At 34.7% G+C, this 23,825-nt stretch overlaps 5 protein-coding genes across 9 annotated transcripts; 1 reads left to right on the top strand and 4 right to left on the bottom strand.

Annotated features, from left to right (window-relative positions):
- Positions 1–100: 100 nt before the first annotated feature.
- LOC108978815 (GATA zinc finger domain-containing protein 1) lies at positions 101–1,443 on the bottom strand. Its single transcript, XM_018949276.1, has 3 exons — positions 833–1,443; positions 587–773; positions 101–368 (listed from the first exon to the last, which is right to left on the bottom strand). The coding sequence occupies exons 1-3, from the start codon at positions 1,283–1,285 to the stop codon at positions 187–189; spliced, it is 822 nt and encodes a 273-aa protein (XP_018804821.1). The 5' UTR covers positions 1,286–1,443; the 3' UTR covers positions 101–186.
- A 1,761-nt stretch (positions 1,444–3,204) lies between these two features.
- Positions 3,205–14,330, top strand: LOC108978826 (AT-rich interactive domain-containing protein 4B). 5 transcript variants are annotated; one of them, XM_018949288.1, is made up of 7 exons: positions 3,205–3,311; positions 3,411–3,542; positions 3,613–4,221; positions 4,283–5,333; positions 7,811–12,445; positions 13,877–14,023; positions 14,092–14,330. In XM_018949288.1, the coding sequence occupies exons 2-7, from the start codon at positions 3,537–3,539 to the stop codon at positions 14,271–14,273; spliced, it is 6,630 nt and encodes a 2,209-aa protein (XP_018804833.1). In that variant the 5' UTR covers positions 3,205–3,311; positions 3,411–3,536; the 3' UTR covers positions 14,274–14,330. The 5 variants fall into 5 exon arrangements, with proteins under 5 accessions (XP_018804833.1, XP_018804834.1, XP_018804835.1 ...); XM_018949289.1 differs by having other exon boundaries at positions 3,209–3,311; positions 3,396–3,542; XM_018949290.1 differs by having other exon boundaries at positions 3,217–3,311; positions 3,389–3,542.
- Positions 5,363–7,400, bottom strand: LOC108978827 (probable sulfite oxidase, mitochondrial). Its single transcript, XM_018949292.1, has 2 exons — positions 6,297–7,400; positions 5,363–6,233 (listed from the first exon to the last, which is right to left on the bottom strand). Exons 1-2 carry the CDS (start codon positions 7,231–7,233, stop codon positions 5,428–5,430), a joined length of 1,743 nt encoding a protein of 580 aa, XP_018804837.1. The 5' UTR covers positions 7,234–7,400; the 3' UTR covers positions 5,363–5,427.
- A 58-nt stretch (positions 14,331–14,388) lies between the features above and the next one.
- On the bottom strand, positions 14,389–15,538 carry LOC108978825 (L-xylulose reductase). The gene is made up of 3 exons (XM_018949286.1): positions 15,302–15,538; positions 14,967–15,219; positions 14,389–14,902 (listed from the first exon to the last, which is right to left on the bottom strand). Exons 1-3 carry the CDS (start codon positions 15,351–15,353, stop codon positions 14,482–14,484), a joined length of 726 nt encoding a protein of 241 aa, XP_018804831.1. The 5' UTR covers positions 15,354–15,538; the 3' UTR covers positions 14,389–14,481.
- A 2,703-nt stretch (positions 15,539–18,241) lies between these two features.
- LOC108978824 (histone H3.3) lies at positions 18,242–21,169 on the bottom strand. Its single transcript, XM_018949284.1, has 3 exons — positions 21,071–21,169; positions 18,608–18,908; positions 18,242–18,537 (listed from the first exon to the last, which is right to left on the bottom strand). Exons 2-3 carry the CDS (start codon positions 18,887–18,889, stop codon positions 18,409–18,411), a joined length of 411 nt encoding a protein of 136 aa, XP_018804829.1. The 5' UTR covers positions 18,890–18,908; positions 21,071–21,169; the 3' UTR covers positions 18,242–18,408.
- Between the last annotated feature and the right edge of the window lie 2,656 nt (positions 21,170–23,825).

Raw genomic sequence — 23,825 nt, 5'->3', positions numbered from 1 at the left:
TATTAGTTAACTATTTCAAATATGAACTATATCTTTTGAATTCACTCTGCTGTTATTTTATTAACTTGAATGACATATTCGGAAAAATAACGCAGTCTGATTTGTTTGTATGCTATTTATCTTTAAAACAATTTCAGTATTACATTCTTCATTCATTCAATTTATTACAAAACATTTTATTATATTTCATAAGTTAATTGTTCGATGATATTCGGAAAGCGTAGTCCAAATAAAACCTTTTGTCTTTCCATCAATTTCCATTGCGTCTGGGAGAGGAAAAGGAGTCGTACGATCATAATAATAATTACTAGGTGCATGCATTATGAATTGTAAAGCAGACAACTTTCGGGAAAGATCTTCATCTGGTCCTGAAAAAATTAGCATAACCATATTTAGAAAATAATTATTAAAATGTAGAATATAAAACAAATAATGAACCTTTTTAATAATATAAAAATGACTTTCTTTTTTTATTTTTTACTTATAGATGTATGTATATTTTAATTTTTTATTATAGTACTAAATATTAAAAATTGTTTTAATAAATTAAATAATTGGGATTTAAATACTATTTCGGCATACATACCTATTAAATACGAAGCTGGATCAAATCCATCGCGTGGGTCGGGACTTGCTTGTGTAGGAACAAGCCATGTAAGATAAGCAGATTTTTCGCAATAGGTATCAACTAAGAGACCACGTATTTGGGCGTAGTATATATTTCTCTTATCATCCATTAAGGATACAATATCGCCGACTTGAAGATAAGTTCCCTAAAACCAAATGTTTTTAATTATCATCAACAAATGTCTTTTAAAATCGACATACACACTTTGTAAAATACGCTCTCCACAACGTGCGTAGTAGCTTGTGCGACTGGTGTTTTTAAAGGTATTTTTTTGAAAATATTACGCCTGCTACGTCCTTTGCTATGTACTTTGGTATAATTGGATGTGTTTTGAACGTAACAGCTGTTCGAAGGAACATTATTAGTTTGAGTACAACTTTTCGCTTTAAACCGGGTTGATCGGGTACTTTTGCGAATTTTTTTTTCTTCTGCCGCCGCGACGTGCTTGCCTTCTCCAAGTATTCGGTGTGATTTACTTTTTGTTTCTTCAGATATATTATCAAACTCTACTAAACTAACATAATCATTCGAATTCTTTGTTTCCTTTTTTTCGTAACATTCTTGACAAATCTCGCCTTCTCCATTTTCCGACTGTCTCCAAAGAAGAGTTTCAGTTTTTTGACACTCAATGCAAATAGGGACACTTCTATTAGACATTTCTTTAAAAACTGTACGTAAATATTTTTTAAATGGTTGAAAATTCCGTTTTATTTTCTTGTTTAAAAATTATTTTAAGTAGTATAGAAATTTTAACACCATTAAGCACTATCAAACAGCATACATAGATCTATGTCAAACAGTATTAAATGAAATATAAACATAAACCAAGTGACGCAAATTTCTGCAAAAGTCGATAACATTATAATAATAATATTATGTTTACACGCTAATTTATATACGATTTAAATTACTAAAAGTCTATATTGATAGCCATATTGCCAGTGGTAGCTGCCCATATGTAATGACTAGGGATTGTGTCTAAATATATTTCATTCCATCTACTTCTAGCAATTACTGTAATTGATGGTTCGACAAAGATGTTTTCATTTCCACACAAATCTATAAGAAAAATCAGCTGCATTGCCGGCGTTCTCACAAGACTCTTCTGTTCCTAATTATCATTATTTATATGCATATTTACATAATGGACATATACATATACATTACATAACATTTAAATTTCCAAATATTCAGTTATACTACCAATGGTTTTGAGAACACGGTTTTTATTTTATTTGGTTGTCAAATAAAAAGTCGCTATACACGACTCACAAATGCTTTCGATCGGTATGAAAAACAAAAAAAAACATTTGTATAGCTTATGTGAACACAACTGCTTTTTGATAAAAAAAAATGTGGCCATTTTAAAAAATGAAATGGAATAGAAAAAATAAATGTTAGGGTAATTTATTTTCTAAATTCAATAAAATACATAGACCTGCTGTTATAATTAATTGATATCAGAATTATTGAATGTGTAACTCATTATTCGTGTTATTCTGCCAAATTGAAGTACGGAAGAAAAATGAAGAAGTCTGTCGTGTGTGTCTGCTTTAAGACCATATTTCTGACAAGCAAATTGAATACAAATTCATTTCTATTACTACGAGAATGGATAAGGAAACCACGCTTACTTATTTAATTGTTTAAAACGTGCGTTCATGAAGTTTTTTTTGATATCTGTGTTATTTCCAAATTTGTTTACGCATTATGTCTGCTCATTATCTACACTAATATTCATATTTTCATTATACCAAAGAACGTGTATTTAAATATATACATTTATATATATAAAAGTATTAAATATACGTTCTCTGATAATACTAACCGTGCGATTCTGTACTGTGACACACTACCAAGTCTCTAAATTTGAGATTTTAAGTTAGAGACAATTTTTGAGACTTGGGACGATTTTGCTGTTCTGTAAGTGACAGTCACAAAATCTATTACATTTCATTATTCAGAGATGTGTACCTCAAAATGTCTCAAATAGACCAGCCGTGCGATTCTGTACTGTGATACAGTATCAAGCCTCTAAATTTGAAAGAGACAATTTTTGAGACTTCATTCTAGACTATTCAGAGATGTTTTTATAATTGAATGAAAACAAATATGTAGATAACAAATATTAAATTTTCTATAACATAGTCAAAAAACATAATTATCAATAAAAAAAAATATATATGTTGACTTTGTTTCATAATGTAAAATTTATTTGTTTTTAACCTTTTCGGGTTTGTGTTGCTTACAAAATATAAAAAACGACAATCGATTAATGTCTATGGTGATGTCTATACAGTATATTCAAAATGGCAGACAAAAGTTCTTTTTGGTTTTGTGACTTGCTAACTACAAGGTCTCAAATTTGAGGCAATATTTTGAGACTAAAGCTAGAGACTGTTTAGTGAATAGTTACTAGTCACAAATTGAAATTTTACCACAAAATGTCTCAAATAGAGACTAGAGACTGTTTACAGAATCCCGATATGAAAACATCATCCTTAATGCTAATCGCTTTACGCCAGATGTCGCCTTGTATAATTTTATTGCTTTTCAGCTTTTAGAAATTCAGTATATTTTTACAACAACGTATGTGGTGATAATGATTTGTATTGTGAATTAATTGCTTAAAATAAACGCGTTAAATTCTGCAATTTTACTAAAGGTTAATGAAACATTTCAGGTAAATGATGTTTTAAAAAAATAGTATAAAAAAAAACTGAAGAAATCGATACGTTGAGATATGAAATTATTCTGAAGTTTGCAGCATTTCTTATATTAGTGTAGAGGTTGTCTGTGCAGTGAGTTTGGAGCATTTTTGGTTCGTTTTAGAAATGCTTAAAAATTGTTCGCAAAAGTGGCGTTTGTAAGCGATAACTTAAGTTTTGAGCGTTATTTTCTTCAGAAAATGCAAGTAAGTATTTTTAATTAGTCGGATCTGTTGCTATGCATGTCTATATGTAATTAAATATTGCTTGTTACAGCAAGTGGACACAGATCCGCCATCCCTACCGGTTGGTACGGAGGTAAGTGCCAAATACAAAGGAGCCTTTTGTGAAGCTAAAGTTAGCAAAGTGGTTCGTAATATAAAAGTAAAAGTGGCTTATAAGCAAGGACTAGGATCGGGAATTGTGTCAGACGACGTAATAAAAGTTGCACCTGGTCAACTGCGCGTCGGTGCTACTGTTGAAGTTCGTCATCCTGATCGTAAGGACTTGGTAGAATGCACAGTTACTAAAATTCAAGATTGCTCGCAATATACGGTAGTTTTTGATGATGGAGATATAACGACATTGCGCCGCACAGCTTTATGCCTCAAAAGTGGCCGTCATTTCAATGAGAGTGAAACTTTGGACCAGCTACCATTAACTCATCCAGAGCACTTCGGAAATCCTGTTGTAGGAGGTCGTCGGGGACGCAGACGTGGCCAGTTGAACGATGATAGTTCCGATGAAGAAGATGAAAGCGATGCCAAAGAAGTTGTCAACGAAAAGGAGGAACACATAGGAAATGTTGTATGCGTGGAAATGGAAACAAAGAAGAAAGATAAAGAAAAGTGGTTTCCAGGGCTTATATTAGCTCCTACAGCTCAAGTAATTATTGATAATTATATACCTAAATTCTTTTTAGATTAGAAAATGTAATACTTTTTAGGCAAATGTACGGATTAGAGTTAAGGATGAATATTTGGTAAGATCATTTAAAGATGGTCGATATTATACGGTTCCAAAGAAAGAGACAACCGAATTTACTCGTGAAGCGGCAGCTAAACAGGATGGTCAAGCAGTACAAGCTGCACTTCAATACTTAGATAGTGGAGCACTACCTCCCCATTGGGATCGTGAATCTTTATTTGGATTAAATAATTCTTCCAGTGAGGGTGATGGTGAATTGGAATCCGATTCGTCAGATGATGAACCACGGGAGGAAAAAGATCGTTTTGTGGCTCAATTGTATAAATATATGGATGATCGTGGAACACCATTAAATAAAGTACCATCAATTCAAAATCGGGACGTTGATTTATATCGTCTATTTCGAGCAGTACAGAAATGTGGTGGTTACAACCGTGTTACCGCAAAAAATCAATGGAAATCTATAGCGGTACGCTTAGGTTTTACGTCAATAACAGTTAGTGTAACCAATCTGGTTAAGCAAGCGTATAAAAAATTTCTTCAACCATATGGTGAATTTCATCGTAAACTTGGATGCTCAATGCTTATGACACCTCGTAATTCTAACCGAAGTAAGGGCCGTAGTTTAGTTCGAGCAAACTCTGTTGCTTCCCCAAAGCCAATTGACAGCAGTAAAGAGTCCTTGAACAAACCTGCAAACAACACTATAGCTGCGCCATCGTTTTCATCATCGTCATCTGTCTCTAGTAGCCAAAATATTGCAGCATCGTCAGTTGTAACAACAACCGCCAATGTAATTACGGTAGTAACTCCTTCTGTGACGGAAGAATCGGAAAATACAAGCGAATCCAGTCTGGATACTGCCAAGAATAAGAAAAAAACCGTAGTGGGAAAAGTTAAAGGTCTTGTTGAAAAGTATGAAGAAAAATCGAGAGATGATTGCGATGTGCCGCTTTCAAAAATTAGGACGTCGGCCGAGACTCCACGATGTGAAGAGAAGGATAAGGCACCATCTCTAAAGGATGTTCCTGCCGCCCCAACATCACATATAAGAGACTCTTCACCCCCAGGTATGTTAATATTGATGCTGAGTGCATAGTTACTGTGCTAATTTATTAATATTTATTTTGTTTATATATATATATGCGGTTTCTTCATTTATAATTATATGATTTTGATCTTTATGCGATGGTAAGCATTTGCAAGTACACCACGTAAGTTCCATATATTTTCAAAGGTTTCTGGTTGAACATTGTATGCAGAATCGACCGCTTTAGCCCAAATTTCCACTTCTCCATTTGATGTGGTTTCCATTTTGATTCGACCAGTCCAAAGAGACCAACCGTAATGTCGGCCATCAGGCTGATCTTCCTGTTGAATTTTTGCAACATGCCAAGTTTTGCCTTGGTCAGCGGTCAAATCAACCCGTACAATGCGGCGACCTCCACCTGACCAAGCATATCCGTGTACAGTTAGATATCCATCAGCTGGTATTTTGAGTACTTCGCCTTCTGTAGGGCTACATATTGCAGACGTGACTGGCATTGCCTGTATGGCTGGAGATTTCGTAAAATCAACTGTATCCCAGTCCGTACTTGGACTGAATCCTTTATAATCACTCTGCTGCCAATGTGAGTTAGATTCAGCTTCAGAGACTGCGATACGAGTTAACCATTTGACATTACGCGCACCTACATTTCCGGGTACAATGCATCGCAAAGGGTATCCGTGGTCACGACTTAGAGTTTTACCATTCATTTCATATGCAAGTATGACATCACCACGTTCATCCAATGCTTTGGAAAGTGGAATAGATGCGCCATAAGGATGTGAAGTAGGATCGAGGTCGGCTCCTTCTAAAACAACATGCAAGTTTTCATTTGGTTTAACCCCCATTTCCAAAAGAAGGTCTCGTAAGCAAGCTCCCGACCATGTTGCATTACCCACTGCACCTGCATTCCAAGAAAGGCCTGAAATGCAACTTTTTAAATAAATGGGACATTAATAGTTATAAGAATATTTTTTATCCTGACCTTTAACAGATTTCACCTTTGTCATATCAGAGCGGCGGTTACCACCACACATTATGGCTGCAGTAACTGTGTATTTTGGCAATCCTTTGATGTCTTGCAAAGTTAATGTTTTAATTTGTTCCTTCGTTCCCGATTTTGTCGTTTCAATAGCAATTTCCAGTTCATATTTATTGGCATCAATAAAAGGAACTGGTAAATGATTTCTAATATAAAAAAATTCATTTGGGGTAATAAAGTTTTGTACGAGAAGCTTTAATGGCGGCTCTCCGTTGAATGGCCTAGTTGATGCTGGTTTAAGCACTGGATGACGTTTAGGCTCATTAGCCCATGGGGAACCCATATCATCTGTGCTTATCGTATCGTCTGGACTTAAGTTTCCAATACGATAAAACTCCAAAAGGGTTAAAATTTCTCTGTTACTATGTTGCTGATAAATAGCCCAAAATGGGTCAATTGCACTGCCCGCTCCCAACATAATATTATCACCACCTGGATGTTTGGCAATGAAGTCTGTTATGTCATATACACCAATTCCATAAGTTACCCAAATACGCTTTTCAATATTACAATGATCTTGTACTTCATCCATATTATATGTTGGCAAATCAGATCGTGCATTCATATGCCAGTCTGGTTGTTCTTCTTTTGATTCTGTGCTTGAGATTTCATCAATATGAATTCCGTCCATTTTCACTCGAAATAGTTTATATTTGTGTTCGTACAGGGCAAAACCGCCGATCACTCCACCAAGTGCTAAAAATGCGTACAAAATTGTTTGTTTGGGATTAATATTCTGTTTATTTGAAATGTGTGAAAAACGATGTTGTGCATGATAGTTGGGTATGTACTCTGCGCATCCTAATCGAAGGAAGAAAGCTGATGTGCATATCACATGATTATTTCGCGGTGTTAACTTTAGAGACCGTATGCCTATCATATTATCTCGATCTGAAATAAACACAGCAACTAAATTTATTATCACTACTTGTGGTGCAATTAAATATAATGAACTTAAATCTATAAATAATTTTAGTGAATGGAATGTGTTATTGCGCTCCCAAATATGTCGTCGTTTTCAGCACAGCCTTCACATAAAAATGAAATTTATTTCTTATCATCAAAGTTTGTACAAACTAATATACTATATGTATACAAACTATTATCTTTGTCCTTGTGTTAGGCATGAACTTTATAATAGAAAGATCAAACGAATTGTTCGTCTTAAATGTCCTATGTTTGTTTTGAAAATTTCATACTGCAACTGTTAAGGAGTTGTACTTTATTTTAGTCTGTAAAGCTATCACTCATAAATTATCATATGGATGTACAGTTTAGCGTGGATTCATATACCTTCATTACTAAACCTTAAGAAAAATATTTCACTCATGCGTGCACATTTATACACACATATACATATATATAGATATAGATATATATACATTTTGATAACCGTATTCCATATTATTTCTTTAACGAGTTCCTTATATAGTATATGATTGATACCCCCATTGCAGGTACAAGTGCTGGAAGTAAAAAAGATAAAAGTCAAAAAAGGCAAACCCCTCAGAGTGACGACAAGCGAAACAAACGGAAAAAAGATGACACCATTGAAAAGGTAGATGCCGGCGATTTTATTGTTGAGGTAGGCGATAAACTTAAAGTTTATTATCATGAGAAAAAGGTGACTTATGAAGCAAAGGTTATCGAAATATCTGTACAACGGGGTTCACCGATGTACCTGGTTCATTACACCGGTTGGAACAATCGTTATGATGAGTGGGTACCTAGAGAACGTATTGCTGAAAACATAACTAAAGGGTCAAAACAGAAAGGGCGTATGTCAAGTGCAAGCGGAATGGAGAAGCAAAAGGAGAACCCTTCAAAGCCACCTTCGGTTTCCTCTTTGAATCCGTCAGGTCCTCCAAATTCGATGGTAAATATAATAGGCAACACATCAATATCAACAAAGTTGTCAGTATCATCAAAACGTGGTCGTGGTCGAAGTGACTCGCTCCCGCCGCGTTCCACTACACCCTCATCAGTGGCATCTAACTCCAGCCGAACAAAATCACCTGCTACATCTGGTCTAAAAAGAAGACCAATTCGTTCAATGGTTAATACTACACGACGTACGTCAGCAAACGTTTCTGATGTTTCTTTGCAAAGTGAATCTGACACGGACTCCGATGAACCGGTAAGACGTCCAACGCGTGGTAGTAAAGAAATTGAGTACAAATCAGAGTCTTTAAGTGGTAAAGGGACAAACAAGAGTATCAACTCGGATACAGATGTTGACGATGACGAGGATGATACTTCAATTATTATAGGAACCAATAGTAATTCCACAAAGGGTCGTAATTATGACCTTAATCAAATTCGATCTGAACTAAGGGGCTTAAAATCCCCTTCGCCATCATATGTGCGAAACGCCGAATCGATGTCAAAAGTGACACAGCCGATTAAAGTAGAGAGCGTAATAGCTGTTAAAGATGTTTGTTCTTCTAAAAGCAAAGCAATGATAGAATCAAATGCTGAGGTGATCGCCATTAAACAAGAAGTGAAACAAGATCAAAAAGATGATAATGTGAAATCGTCTACGGATATGTCTTCAGAGACGGAATCATTTTGTGATGATGACTCACAATCATCAGGCAAAACGACAACTCTTGAAAACATGACAAAAAGGTTTCAGCAAAAAATAAAAGCAGGAAAACAACAAGCTTTTGAAAAACTTTCCTGTGGAAACCCTGCAGTGGAACGTGTACCAAAAGTTGTAGAAAAAATAATACAGGATTCACTCGCAGAAAAACTTCAGGAGATTCTCAAAACCAAACCGGAAATAAATAAAGAGGAAGGCTTAGAGGCGAATGTTAACGACACTGCCTTATGTAAATCGGATATTGATAAAGAAGATAGTAAACAAAAATCCTTACAAACTGAATTAATTCAAAAGAATACCTCAAATATCCAGCCCAGATTTGAAAGCACCACATGTAGTAGCAAGTATTCATCCCTAATTTTAGAAAAGCCAGAATGCTCTAATAAGAAGATAGAATCTGGTTGTTGCAAAAAGACAGACATTAGCAGAAAAGGAGTCATAGATAGTATAGAAAGCCAATCAAAAAAAAGTATAGAACCTCTGGTGAAAGAGTTAAATAAAGGTGAACCGTCAGCAGCTTGTTCTCCATCCTCATCATCTTCATCGTCATCCGCATCGGCATCTTCATCTTCTCGTTCATTACCAGACATGAGCAAGCTAGATATTAGTGGAGGATCTTCGACTTCTTCAATATATGTGATGCCTAATAAAGACACAAAGTTAATATCTATTGCTCCGAAGGCGACATCACCTGATATTTATGAGTTCAAAGATCCGGAACCCTTTGAATTTGAATTACGAAAGTTACAAACTACCAGCGCAAATATTTCGTCCTTGACCACGGGTATAACAAGTGCATGTAATGTATCTGGAATTTCTCGAAAATCAACTCAAAAAAGTGTAATTTCACAAATTTTAGTTAACGAAAAGCAACAACCACCTCCAAACCCAATGACCGCTTTAGTAAATCGCAAAAAAAAGGGCTCGCCAATGAAGGAAGCTGTAGTAGATAAATCTAAGTTACTTAAAACTGAGGGAAAATTAAATATAATGTCAGATGGAAAAATCAATAAAATTGCTTCTACTATTTCAGTCGTAACAAAAAGTACATTAGATAGTCAAACGAACTTAATGACTCTGAATCCATTATCAGAAAATCAGCAAATCAGTCTTTGTAGTAACTCGATTACACAGAAAACAGATACACTGAATAATACATCATTCGATACATTGAGAACTTCACCAAATTTCAATGTAAACATAAACGCCTTAAATGAGGAGTTAGCGCAAACAGTACAGGAAACAACCAGAGCCCTTACTGATGCTTTTCAAAAACCAAAGCTATCTTCTTTACAGGAAGTCACTGGTACGCCTCCAAATTTGGCGTCTGCGAAACAAAATGATATTGAGAATTTGATGACATCTTCTAAAAACCAACAAGAAAACGTTTCAACATTAATTAGTCCGTTACCGACAGCGCCCATTAAGACAGTTATTGGCAGTCCATTTATAGAGACACGAAAAGATCTGAGCAATGTTTTTGAGTTGAGTACGAGCGAAGGATTTACATCATTAAGTGAATCGAAGGACAATAAGTTTGAATTCGAGAATGCTAAGAAAATGCTTTCTGCAACATCAGACGCATTCGATTTAGAACCTGCTAAGTACGAGAATAGGCCGACATCCATCGCTGATAAACTTTTAAAAGCTATAAGTCAAAAAAAAGAGGAAGATAAATATAAAATTGAGCCTAAAAATGAGAAAGGAGAAGATGGCGGATCTTCGAAAGATGATTTTACGGTTGTAAAAAATACAGCAGAGTTGATACTTGGAAATGATTGTGCTTCAAATGAACCATTAAACATTAACATAGATTTAGCCGGTTCTCCCATGAGCTTCGGTAGTAATTTAAGTTTAGAAAAAGTACCCATCATAACTGGCTCAATAAATAAACCCATTCCTCTTACAAGCCCTGAACCGAAGTTGGGAATACTAGAGTCGATTACAGTAAAAAATAATGACTTAACGGAAACAATACAGAAACTTGAATGTGCCATTCAACGGAAAACGCCAGTCAGTGGACTTTCAGTTACAACTACACCAAACACATTTTCAGAGGATTCGATGGATAGTACTGATTCGGAACGTCGCCTTGTTATAGAAGACGTGGCTGAAGACATGTGTGATATTCTTAAAAGTCCCAACGATTCACAGCATATTGGTGAGACAAAAATAAGTATATTATCACATAAAACAGATGTTGCTGTCAGTAAAGCAGTGACAGACAACATTTCACCGCATATAAGAGCTGATTCTCAAATCCCCCAAACTCCACATACAAGTCGACAATGTCTTAGTGCATCAGTTCCGTTTCCAACAATTTCGGCCCCTGTAGTTGTGACTTCAGCAAACAAAATATCAACAGGCTTACATGTTGTGGCTGATATGACAAACGAACAGAAAGGGCCACAATTTGGAAATCAGGAAGTACAAAAGAAAGACAAGCGAAAGCAAGAAGGGAGCCTATCTGTGGGCATTGAAAATAGTGCTGATAATGAAACAAGGTCTAATGAAAACACTAATTTAAGAGATAGTTATGGTGTTAAGTCTTTTGAAACTGTTGCGCCATCATCTCTAATTGAAAGTTCTAAGCAATACACTCAAAGATCAACAGATGTTGTACCGATTTTGGTTCCAGATATTCCAGTTTCGGTTGTTGTAGCTTCTGGAGCGGTGCCCTCAGTAAAAGCCGCAGCACAGGCAGCAGCTGAAGCAGCAGTTCAAAGTCCTACTTCAAAAATTCATACCATCTCAAATGTGGATCATAAAGCCCCAGTATCTAAAACACTCATACCTTCAAATTTAATTGTATCTTCCGAAGAAACTGTGACTATAGATAAAAATTTGGAGAGTAATATTAATATTCAAGACTCGAGTGTATATATTGATGCATCAAATGATTTGAAAATTACTCCGCCGTCAACAGTAATCTGCCCATCAGTCGCAGGTATATCAGCTAATTCAGGCTTTTATTTGGATATGCGTACAGAGCTCCGACCTGAAGACGGTGTAAAACCTATTAACGACGCTTCAAACACAACTTCTGAGATTGATCGTTTTAGCTGTAAAAAAGTTGAAGGCAGTTTATGTGCTGATGAATTAGCTTCTAATTTTGGTGTTGATACCAATAATGAGTCTATAAACCTTCTTTGCGAGGAAACAATTCCTGGCAGTCCAACACCTGCTTTTGGAGGAAAAGAGGAACCTTCGGGAACACAATTAGCTACAGAGAGCACTTTACTGTTGGATAGCAACATTAAGATTTTAACTGTCACGGAGCCAGGTGCTTTGCTTGCTAATATGAATAATTCCCCAAATGATTCAGCAAGCCATGATGACAGCAGTGAGGATGTAAAAAAACAAGTTGATATGGAGAACGAAATATCCCCTAGAAAACGTCGGCGACCCAGAAAGCAATCAGAAATGATCATCATATCAGATCACCATACCAAACGTCGAAGACAAATGGCATGTATGAAAAAGATTCCAGGTTAGTTAAATTCGTGAAATATAAGTATACATTATAGAAGTAGTTTACACAAGTATATACATACACATACAGTTGCGAGCATTGAAATAGTAGTGGCTATTGACAAAAATAGTTTCGCTTTAAATTTTGTTTCTTTATAGTATTGAAGTTGATTATTATTCTAGTTATATTCTCTGTAGTGTAACGGTCCTGTTATACACAACAATAAGTGCGAAACACCGTTACTTTTTTACAGCTAATTATATTGTGATATCTATCTTTATGAGCGAGCATTAAAATAGTAGTGAACGGTGAGCTGATTGGACACAGATTATTTTTACTAAAAAATATTTAATTTTATCAATCAAAAAGTAAGTTTTTTGTTATTTTATTAATTATCCAACGAAAAAAGCTAAAAAATATGACTGTGCATATTTTAGTGGGCCGCGGGAAGCACTGCAGTGAAAAGAAACGAAAATGGATACAATCCCTCATAAACAACGGTAAATCCTACAAGGGAGTGGAAAGAATTGTAGGTTGTTAAGCCACAACGACTCACAATGCAATTATTTATAAAAAAAAAAATACGAAAAACGGGGCGCACTATGGATTCTTTCCGAGAATTTTACACCAATAGTTGTAAGATGTGCCAAGACTCGACCTAGAATGTCAGCTATGGAGATTCGGAATGAACTGAACCTGGTCTGCGATATTCATACAGTGAGCAGACTTCTACATGAACATAATTTATATGTCCGCAGTCCTCGATAAGTACCGTTATTAAAAAAAATCATATAGCAAGTCGTCTTAAATTTGCCAAAGGACCGTTAGAGAAATGGCGCAACATCTTTTAGACAGACGTGTCGCAAGTTATTCTATACGGCGGTAAAGGGTCCCGTCAGTATCTAAGACGCTCCCCTACTAGAGAGTCACCAGCAGGGTGGCAAAGGAGTGGTTTCGGGTCAATGGGGCAGACGTTAAGAAAGCCGTATGGAATGACAAACCCAAAAACAACAATGAGTTGTGGACCGTAGTGCAGCAAGCATGGCAGAACATACCACTAAAAAGATGCCAGAGTCTCGTAGATTCTATGAAGAGGCGTTGTATTGCTGTTATTAAAAATCATGGCCAAGCTACCAAGTACTAATATCTCGTATAGACGGAACTTCCAAAAATCCTTCAATTTAAAAAAAAAAATTATTACTTTACTACTATTTTACTGCTCCCATCAAATTTCATATATAAACACAACTTTGTGAATAAATATATCTTACACCCATTCAAATTAAACTTTTCCATTTCAATTGATGTTAAAATTGTTTAGAATTTTGCATAACTCACAGGTATGTAAAACTCTAACACCCACTACTATTTCACTACTCACAGCTGTATATGTGACTATGAATTATAGCGAATAATTAAATATAACGTTATAAAAAACTTTATTTATAGCAGGTTCCGATAGCGACGAAAACTCGGATGGTACATCGCAACGAATTCTTGAATCCCGGCATCATTTCCAACAACAATTTCAACTACAACAGCCACAAACATCCGTTGGAATTCGATCTTGTCCCTATAACTTCTTGGTACACTTAGGTATAATTAACATGAATATATTAGTGTTGCCAGCAAGATTTTATTTTAATTGATTTTTCCCTCTACAGATCCGAGTCTAGGGTCTGACCAGTGCATTGCTATTTTATTAAAACAAATTCAGGAATTGCGGAAAACCTATAATGCAATCAAAATCGACCTCGCGAGTATTGATCGAAGACGTAAAAAATTACGACGACGGGAAAGAGAAAAGAAGCAACAAGTGCAAAATCAACAAGTTAAAATTTCTTAATTATGTTTTACATAAATACAGAATGTGAAGAATTCTACAATTAAATTGAGTTATACATATGTATATGTATATTTATAAGTAATGTTTTTTATAAAAATAAGCTCTTTAATTCTATTTTGTAGAAATAAAACAATGTTTCTTTAAATATAAATCAGACGAAATTTTTACTTTTTGAAAAAATTCGAGATTTCGTTTTTATAAATCTATTTTAAGACACCGAATAACCTCCCTCTAAGTTTAACTGATGTCCATTTACAAAACTTGAGTTACTACTTAACAAGTAGACTATTCCATTGACTACTTCTTGTACCTCGCAAAACCGATTTAGAGGTATATGTGCTAATAGCGGACCAGATTTTTCTTCGTCACTCCAATTTTCACGTCCCATTTGTGTTAGAACTACTGTAGGATTAACGGAATTTACTCGTATTTGCTTGGGTCCAAGCTCTAAGGCTAATGAACGTGTCAATGAGTCGACAGCAGCTTTAGTAGCACTATAAACAGCATGACCGTGAAATGATCGAGAAGCAGCTAATGAGGATGTCATCACTACGCTCGATCCTTTTTTGAGCTTCGGCAAAAGTGTTTGGGTAACGTTGAAAACTGCCTTGATGTTAATATCAAATGTGCTTTACGAGAAATATCGATATAAAATTTAAAAAGTTTACATCATAAATACTATGCATATTATACTCATCAAAATCCTGCTCTGTCAATTCAGTGAAAGGTTTGATAATTGCTACACCAGCATTGTTCACCAAACCATCAATTTGTGGGAGTTTCGATAGGATATCCCGTGTATTCTGCCAATTTTTAAGATCTACTGGTATGGTTTCCACAGTTGAACATATATTCTTAAGTTCCTCTAATTTTTCCACCGACTTTGAAAGCGCAATCACTTTAGCACCTGCTGCTGCCAAATGCTGGCATAAAGCTCTACCAATGCCTGTACACGTACATTTATAAAATTATATGTTCTATTAGTTAAAAATGATCGCCATTTATACAAAAGAAATTAGAATGCATACCTTGACCAGCTCCTGTTACTACGATGACTTTGCTTTCCAAACTTGCCAACATTGCTAATGTATTCACAAAAATTCTAGTTTAGTCCACTCTGAGATAACACTTATAATTTACGCAGATATGTCCAAGATGTGAATAATGATCAGCAGTACTTTACACACTGTACCTTTGGATGATTTGCAGTTAATATTAATGCACAGAAGCTTTCAATTAAAAGCTTCTAAATAAAACAGAGAACCTTATCAAACAAAGCTCCAACACATATCAAGATCAAAGCTAAATAATTATTTTTATTTACTACTTTCACTAGTACGTAAATTATTATATATGTACATAAATATATTTTCCATTACAAACGCATACATTATCGTTCATACCTTTTCATAAAATGTTCAGTGTTCTCTCTTAAAATGAAAAGTTGTTTGTCGAAAATTATGTTGGGGCCATATGTAAGTCCTAGGCAAAGGTCTGTTCGATTTTATTTTCCTTTTCTTTTGTATTGTTTTGTTTTTATGATGCAAAAATAATATTTTTTAAAGAATTTAACAATTAAAATGCGTTTTTAAGTGATAAGCGAATACGAATACGAATAGATTGTAAATAACATAAAATCATCAAAATGTATAAAGAAAGTAACCTAAACATTTTTAAACGAAAAACCAAAACAATTTAATTTAGTTATTGCTTACTAAAAGGTGAATAATTATAAAAAAGGACATTAGCATAAGAAACAGCCTTCATGATTAATTAAATCCTTTTAATCTTCCCTACATAAATTTTCTAATTTTAATAAAAAACTATATTCCTAGAAATATTAGATTATATCGATTCTTTATGTTCGAGACACGTATTATATTTTCGGGATCAACAGGAGCTCAACAAAATTTTCACCTTTCTATAGATTTGTACCATAATAACTGATTAAAATAGTTTGAAATTATAAATAGAATAGTTCTTTTTATCCATTTTCTATGAATACTTTTCCTAAATAAATTCATTAACTAGTTATATGGAAAGCAGGCGTGGTCTCGGACGGTGGTATGGAAATGTGAGAAGAATGTAACGATATGTGATTTTACCAAAATGTGGACGTATTTAATTATTGATTTATCGGGCTTTTAGTAGTTAATAATATTTACGCTAAGCAAATTTGGTTGTTGTAGTTTTAGTGGTTTGGAAGATATGTACATTGACCTTATTAGAGGGCGGGGCCATGCTTACTTTTTAAAAAATGTTTGCCCACAGATGCTCTTTGCTACTGCGATACCCTGTACCAAATGTTATGGCACTTTATAGGTTTTCGGCTAATACGTTTTTGGGCGTGGCAGTGGTCCGATTACGCCCATCCCATTCGTCCGATAATTAAAAATTTATTGTATGGGAAAGGGTGAAATTCTATTAAAATTTATTACTATTTTTCTATTAAGCATGTATTGTAATGACACATTAACGGCTTTTAAATCCTGTTCGTTGCAGATTCATAAGTTAAATTCGTTTAAGGACCCTTTTTTTTTACTAAAAAATATGAAAAAGCGTTTCTATAAACAAGGTAAGCAATGAAAGTAATACACCCAACTCCTTTTGTTTGTTCGCATGATATTTACATTGCTGAAATGGATATTCCCAGCGATGATACAGACTTTAGTCCAGTTCCACGACAGTCGGGTCTACGAAAACCGGAACGGACCCGGATTTTTATCCGGCCAATTACTGTCAACTCGGAAGAATTCTGCCGTTACAACAACAACAACTTTAGTCCAGTTCGTCGCAAACAATTGCTCTTGTTATCAAGTAGCGACGAATAATTATGTAGCTATGTAAATATTTGTTCCTTATTTATATTCTAATTTTTCTGCTCTTAGTTGTGGATTAACAGATTTCTTTAGTTTTTTTGCTTAATCTACCACTTTTTCAAATATATTATGTATTTTAAGTTTTAATGCTCAATAAAATGCCACATGAACATACAATTTGTATGCATACCTGAAATTTATAGTTTTCAACATTTTTTACACGGTTTTTTGAAGTAAATATAGTTCTTTATTTCATCTTACACAGTTTTCAGATGGCATGGAACGTATTCCCCATTTTACTATAGGAAACGCCTCTTTTTTTACACGGATTTCTGAGGAACGTACATATTTACCGTGTAAAAAAAAAAAAGAGTTGGGTGTACCGTCTAAACCTACAAGAAACAAATCCTAATTTTTCTGAGCTAGATCATGTGCCATCGAACGAAAGCAGCTTCTGAGCTAGATCATGTGCCATCGAACGAAACAAATAATCAGACGGTGCAATATCTGGGGTATATGAAAAAAAATGCGCCTGACTCCCAATGCTGAAGCATAATCTTCTTGCGTTTGACACGAAATAACATTTCTCATTTACAATTAATATCCAAATCTCCGTCTGTGAAGCGACGAATCCAATCACGACACCTTGCTTCACGTGGGTTGTGGCTTGAATCCTTTAAACGATTTTTCGACTCCTTCTTATATATGTACATATATTAACACAATGGCAAAGGGATGGAAAACTCAGTCATTTCTATTACTAAATGCATCTCAAAAATTGATTTGATGATTGTCGGTCAAAGTGCAAATTGTTGAAATATAAGACTGCTAATTTGCGGCTTTGTAATTAAAACCGTTTTATTTTTTGAATATTTTGTATACAAACTACAATTTAACTGTAATAAATTTGTAATCTTAAAGAAAACTAAGTTTTACCATTGGTTACTTCTTTAAATGTTGAGATACTGCCGTTAAATATCTAGATAAGTTGTGAAATTATCATATTATCAAATGGGTAACGTTTACGAAAATTGAGAGCATAATGTATTATCGTATTAAAAGAATTAACACATATAGTGTTAGTTACACCACTATAGTGCACAAAAACATAAAATATCTTCATACTTATTCATATAAAGAAATTATATAATACTTATTTGTTAGAAATACTACACAAGTATTTTTAATCAATAACTGCAAGCAAACAGAATACCGTTATTGGAGTTTTGGGGGAAATCTTAAGTGTATTACATATTTATTAATTTTTATTATATCATTAAGAAAATTGATAAGTTGATTATGAAGTGTATAGCAGCTTAAGCGCGCTCTCCTCTGATTCGACGAGCCAATTGAATGTCCTTCGGCATAATAGTTACGCGTTTGGCATGAATTGCGCATAAGTTAGTGTCTTCAAAAAGACCGACAAGATATGCCTCAGATGCTTCCTATTTGATCAAGATAAATAAATGTTTAAAATTGAATTCGATACACTTAATTTACTTTTGTTAAACTTACCTGTAAGGCACCTATGGCAGCTGATTGGAAACGCAAATCAGTTTTGAAATCTTGAGCGATTTCTCGAACCAAGCGCTGAAATGGCAATTTTCTAATAAGCAATTCAGTGGATTTTTGATAACGACGAATTTCGCGTAAGGCTACTGTTCCCGGGCGATAACGGTGCGGTTTCTTTACGCCGCCAGTTGAGGGGGCGGATTTACGAGCTGCCTTTGTAGCAAGTTGCTTGCGTGGTGCTTTTCCACCGGTAGATTTACGTGCAGTTTGCTTAGTACGAGCCATTGTTCTTTTTTCTTCTTATCTGGAAATTATTTATAAAAGTTTTAAATCAACGTATTTGTGTGTTAAAATAATAATAGTTAATCTTCTAGCCTTGAATATTACTATAATAGTAATAGTTTTGCAGACGCCCTTGAATCTTTATTTCCCAAAAATAACTACGTTGACTCTATAGCGCCCAGTAGAATCCTGGAATTCATTAGTGTGTTGGGCATTTGTAAGTCGGTGTGGTAAAGGGGAGCGCAGAGCGCAGTACCGACATATTTTTAACATAATATATTGGAAGTTTCTTATTAATTTGACCTTTGATTTTCTTCTGGTCGTTCCGGAATGTATAATTATGTGCAAAATTATTGGTCAGATGACATTGAAATTAACGATTTTCATTCAGGCAGTTGCTCATAATACTTGTGCATTATCTTTAAATTAAAATGACGAGATTGAAATTAACGATTTTTATTCAGGCAGTTGCTCATAATACTTGTGCAGTATCTTTAAATTATTTCGACCAAATTACAAAAACCATAATATATTTTATGTAATGTTGCATTAAAATATGTAAATATTATTTGACAACAGCTGTTGAAATGTTTAGTGTACTTATGTATATCCAAATATTTTTAGAATGCAGATAAAATTGTAAAGTGAAAAATCTGTTGAATTTTATGTTTTAAACAAAGGTATAGTTAAATTAATTCTGAGGTTTGCAGAAAATTATTGAGGCTAACACAATTTTTGTCTGTGATAATTCAGTACAATGCTTGCAGCGAATGAGTGTCAGGTAACCATATAGAACGAAAATATATTTTCAAAAACGATGCAAAATATCAATATATTTTAATATTTACGGCTAATAAATGTTTTTATGTACAAATGGGAGTTCAAACCATTTTTCTGGAGATCATGAAAAAGTAGGAAATGCCCACTATTCCAAATTAAAATTCGTCGAAATAAATCATGAAATTAAAGTCTTCCGTGTTTTAGGATACATCTTTTTGAAAATTTCAATTAATATATACTTCACTTTCAGAGAAGTCACCGAAAATATGTGATGTAACAAAAAAGGTAAGCAAATATTTTGATGAGAATAACCAAGATTAGGAAACGAATTTAAAAAAATAAGTTTTATCGCTGTCATAATACAGATACATTTTTTTTCATTTGCTATAATAAAACTCCACTCTGGGGTTAAAATTGGTATGTACCTATCCTCCAGATCAAGAAAAATATGATAAAACTCTAATCAGGATGAACCGAGGTACTAATCGAATATTGCATACTAGTTTTTGAAATTTAGTGCTATAAAAAGTTATTTATTAGCATTAAACTACAATTAATTTTTTATACAAAAATTGATATGTTGCGATCTGGAGACATAAAAATAATCTAATTAAATGGTTATCCAGTCATATGTGCAATTTCTGAAAAAAAAAAAAAAAATTATTAGCACGACGGGACTTTTTGTTTTCCACATTACTTACTCAGTCTTGAAAGTATCAATATTCCGTAATTTGAATTGTTCCAGCATTAACTGTACTTAATTCTTGCGAAAAACATAGTTTATATTTAACGGTCAAAATTTTTGAATCAATTATATATAATTACCGCCAAAACTTGTCATTTATGAATTTTATACAAAATTGTCCTTTTGCAAATAATAAACATCTACTTCATAGTAGCAGCTGTTCAATAGACGGGTATATAAAATAAATTAAGCGCGAAATACTGAGTATCCATACACATATAGCTATGTATGAACACACAAGCAAGCTCTTTCATACTAGATTGATGGATACACATCTGTATAAAATCACAATTATCGAAGAAAAAATATTTATGTATACATACTTCCAAAAAAAAAAAAAGAAAACTGTTTGTATTCTCGCAGATAGTATACGCAATTCGTTTTTATCTCTAATAATTTAAACAACTTCATTTTATCCAAGACTACTACATTAAGTTTCCCATTATACATATATGTATATAATAAATGTTTCAAGAACTATGCATTTAAAAACTAAACTATGAAGTACAATGGCGGCCATTTTGAAAGTGGTAACACCAATGCATCATCCAAAACGCCATTACCATTAGATAGTTATTCATAGAAAAACTTTTAACCCCACTCAAAGCTAAATCTCTAGGTTGGTTTATAAAATAAATAGGTAAACTGGAATTACTTACATTTATATATTTACTGCTTTAATAAGTATTGAGAAATTTATAAACACCTTTAAACTGTAATAAGTGTAACTCAATCACCGTCTGCTTCAATAATGAACTATAAATGAATTTCGTCGAATCTACTCTTCTGGAAGACAGGGTTACCGAAATCGCTTCACCAAAACTGATTACTTTTTAAAATAATTACGTGGTTACCATGATTCAATCATAAAAGGTTGTGTCGATACGGAGCGTGCTTCCTCTTACACAAGACGTATTTGTATCCATAAAACCCAAATGTTGTCTTTGGTTTTTCTCATGAATTTTCTGTTTATAGCTTGCTGATTTTGGGTACAAAACACGTATTTCCGTAGTTTAAAATCTATAAAATTGTTTTGAATCATAAAAATAAGAAAAAAACAGCTGATTTTGACATTTAGTATTCAATTACTTTTGCAAAATTTTTGTCTTTTGGATATCCACACGCCTTATATAATCGTGGCTATTACTTTCCCACGGTTTGTGTTGATGTTACATACAAAATAAGAAGCAAACTATACCAAAAAATAATCTCCACCATCTATGAAGCGATATCTGCACCAAAAATAATTTCTCACATGATATCACCGTGAGGAAAGTTCTCTGAGCGCCATTCACTTGGAAATGATTATTTTACATATGACTTAAACAACTCTATCCTCTGGGTAGCTAACGAACATCCGTTTAAGGGCGAGATAAACTGAGAAGGCGAACAATCCCTCCTAAGGGTTGTGCGCTGGGTTTGGGACCCGCCACGTAAAAAACGCCCCAAAGGAAAGCAATAAAGAATCTTGGAAGAGAAACCCCACTTTTGTTGACGAACACTGCAAACTCATTAAGGATTACGATTGAAGCGCATGCATCTGAAATGTCCGGTCCTGTAATTGGGAAGGTGCCGCTGCCTAGCTGGTTGATGTCCTTGGTAGAGTTTACTCTAACCGACATAACCGCAAACCAAGTAGTGCGATGGATGGGACAAGGAGTGAAACGAGTAAGTCTTTGTGCCATTTACTACAGTGGCAATAAAAAGGAGCGCAAATTCGGTGTGGGATTCATGGTGGGGATAGACTCCATCCCTGAGTCCTGGCATTCACACTGGTGGATGAACGTCTAGCCACGATCCGCATCAAAGCGAAGTTCTTCAACATATCGCTGATTTGCGCATACGCCCAGACAGAAGAGAAGGACGATGTGCCCAAAAATGCCTTCAATTAGCCTTGGAGTGCACCAATGAGAGCTGACCCCGCTACGATATCAAGATGGTGCTTGGCGACTTCAACGCTAGGGTGGGCAACAAGGTATCTTTTGCACAATGTTCGGTAAATTGTGCCTCCATGAGGAAACATACCCAAATGGGTTGAGGCTGATCGACTTCGCCGGTGCCCGAAATATGACTATCCGTAGTATTAGATTCCAGCATAGAAAAATTCACCAAGCGATAATGTTATGATAGACAGAAGACATTTCTCCAGACGTAGACGTGCGTACAACTCTCCGCAACGCTGAGTTGAAGAGGGAAGCCAGACGCATTTGAATACTAAAAAGATAGATCGAAAATTCTACGAGAAGATGCGGCGATTAGCCTAAGCAAGGACAAGCGGGGGCCGATGGATTGCTATTCTAATACGGCTGCGAAGAGGTGATAAGGAGCATGCATCAGATTTTCATATAAGGTTCTATCGAGCGTATTGTGTGAAAGATTTAAGCCCACCGTCAATAAACTGATTGGAGTTTATCAGTGTGGCTGTAGACCAGGAAAATCAACAACTGACTAGATAAACAGAGTTAGATAAACAGGTACAATCCTCTATAAGAGTGTACAGCTGCTGGAGTGCGCCGATGTTATTGATATCATTGGCCTCAACAACCCCGACGTTAGTTCTGATTCCTCCAAGCTAGATAAGGAAGCAAAGCAAATGGGTCTGGTGGTGAATGAGGGCAAAACGAAATATTTCCTATCACCACACTAGCGACTAGGCTTCTACGTCACTGTTGACAATGATAACTTCGATGGTGTAGATAATTTCGTCTATCTTGGAACCAGCATTAACAGAAACAATGTCAAAATGTAAATCCAGAGCAGAATGACTCCAAAAGTATTCGACGCAGTAAAGAAGATTCAATTCCCACGACATGTGTATTTTATGAAAGGTGGTGATGTACGTGCGAGGCCTGTAGCCTTCGGCCACGAACACGCTCGGGGTCATAACCCTTAACTAGTCGAGTTCTCTTTATGTGGTTAGGTAGAAGAGGAGGGCGAGTTCTCTTTTGCTGTTCATAAAGTAAATATGCGGACACGATGAAATATTTTCCACAAGTCGGCATTTCGGTTTGCCGGTATTTTGATTTAGCATATTTGTGAGTATTTTGATGACTTTTGCATTTTGAACTTCGGTGTTTTAAGTGTGTACAGCCAAAAGGGAAAGGGAAATGCATTTTGATCTTTTCGGTATTTTGRTTCTCGGAATTTTATTTATTTATTTTACACGTCAGCCTTGGTCGCATCTATTGTATTATTGTTAAATACAAAATTCAGATATTTATAATATAATATTAATACAATTGATTAAAATTCATTTTTATTGTAAATTATAGTTAGGCATAATAGAATAGAATATGTGAATGTGCGTAAACTTACCTGGATTTAAGTTGAATATTTTACACAAAAAAGTATGTACACATATTGCAAAAATATGTATGTGAGTTTATATTTTCCAGCAGCTTTATTTAGGGCTAT

This window comes from Bactrocera latifrons, unplaced genomic scaffold (genome assembly GCF_001853355.1).
Source record: "Bactrocera latifrons isolate USDA-ARS-PBARC rearing strain unplaced genomic scaffold, ASM185335v1 scaffold_128, whole genome shotgun sequence".
Taxonomy (NCBI): Eukaryota; Metazoa; Arthropoda; class Insecta; order Diptera; family Tephritidae; genus Bactrocera; species Bactrocera latifrons.
The sequence above is the reverse complement of the archived record's forward strand: the minus strand, read 5'-3'. Positions and strand labels throughout refer to the sequence as shown.

Bases quoted from the DNA above. Each gene is read 5' to 3' on its own strand.
- LOC108978815 (XM_018949276.1), bottom strand. From the start codon at position 1,285: ATGTCTAATAGAAGTGTCCCTATTTGCATTGAGTGTCAAAAAACTGAA. The intron at 774-832 runs GTGTGTATGTCG...ATTTGGTTTTAG, and splicing joins TGGAGAGCGTATTTTACAAA to GGAACTTATCTTCAAGTCGG. The intron at 369-586 runs GTATGTATGCCG...TAATTTTTTCAG, and splicing joins TCCAGCTTCGTATTTAATAG to GACCAGATGAAGATCTTTCC.
- LOC108978825 (XM_018949286.1), bottom strand. From the start codon at position 15,353: ATGTTGGCAAGTTTGGAAAGCAAAGTCATCGTAGTAACAGGAGCTGGT. The intron at 15,220-15,301 runs GTATGCATTCTA...GTACGTGTACAG, and splicing joins AGTAACAGGAGCTGGTCAAG to GCATTGGTAGAGCTTTATGC. The intron at 14,903-14,966 runs GTATAATATGCA...TTTCTCGTAAAG, and splicing joins ACAGAGCAGGATTTTGATGA to CACATTTGATATTAACATCA.
- LOC108978826 (XM_018949288.1), top strand. The intron at 4,222-4,282 runs GTAATTATTGAT...AATACTTTTTAG, and splicing joins TATTAGCTCCTACAGCTCAA to GCAAATGTACGGATTAGAGT. The intron at 12,446-13,876 runs GTTAGTTAAATT...CTTTATTTATAG, and splicing joins ATGTATGAAAAAGATTCCAG to CAGGTTCCGATAGCGACGAA.
- LOC108978827 (XM_018949292.1), bottom strand. From the start codon at position 7,233: ATGATAGGCATACGGTCTCTAAAGTTAACACCGCGAAATAATCATGTG. The intron at 6,234-6,296 runs GTCAGGATAAAA...GTTGCATTTCAG, and splicing joins AAAGGTGAAATCTGTTAAAG to GCCTTTCTTGGAATGCAGGT.
- LOC108978824 (XM_018949284.1), bottom strand. From the start codon at position 18,889: ATGGCTCGTACTAAGCAAACTGCACGTAAATCTACCGGTGGAAAAGCA. The intron at 18,538-18,607 runs GTAAGTTTAACA...TTGATCAAATAG, and splicing joins CTGCCATAGGTGCCTTACAG to GAAGCATCTGAGGCATATCT.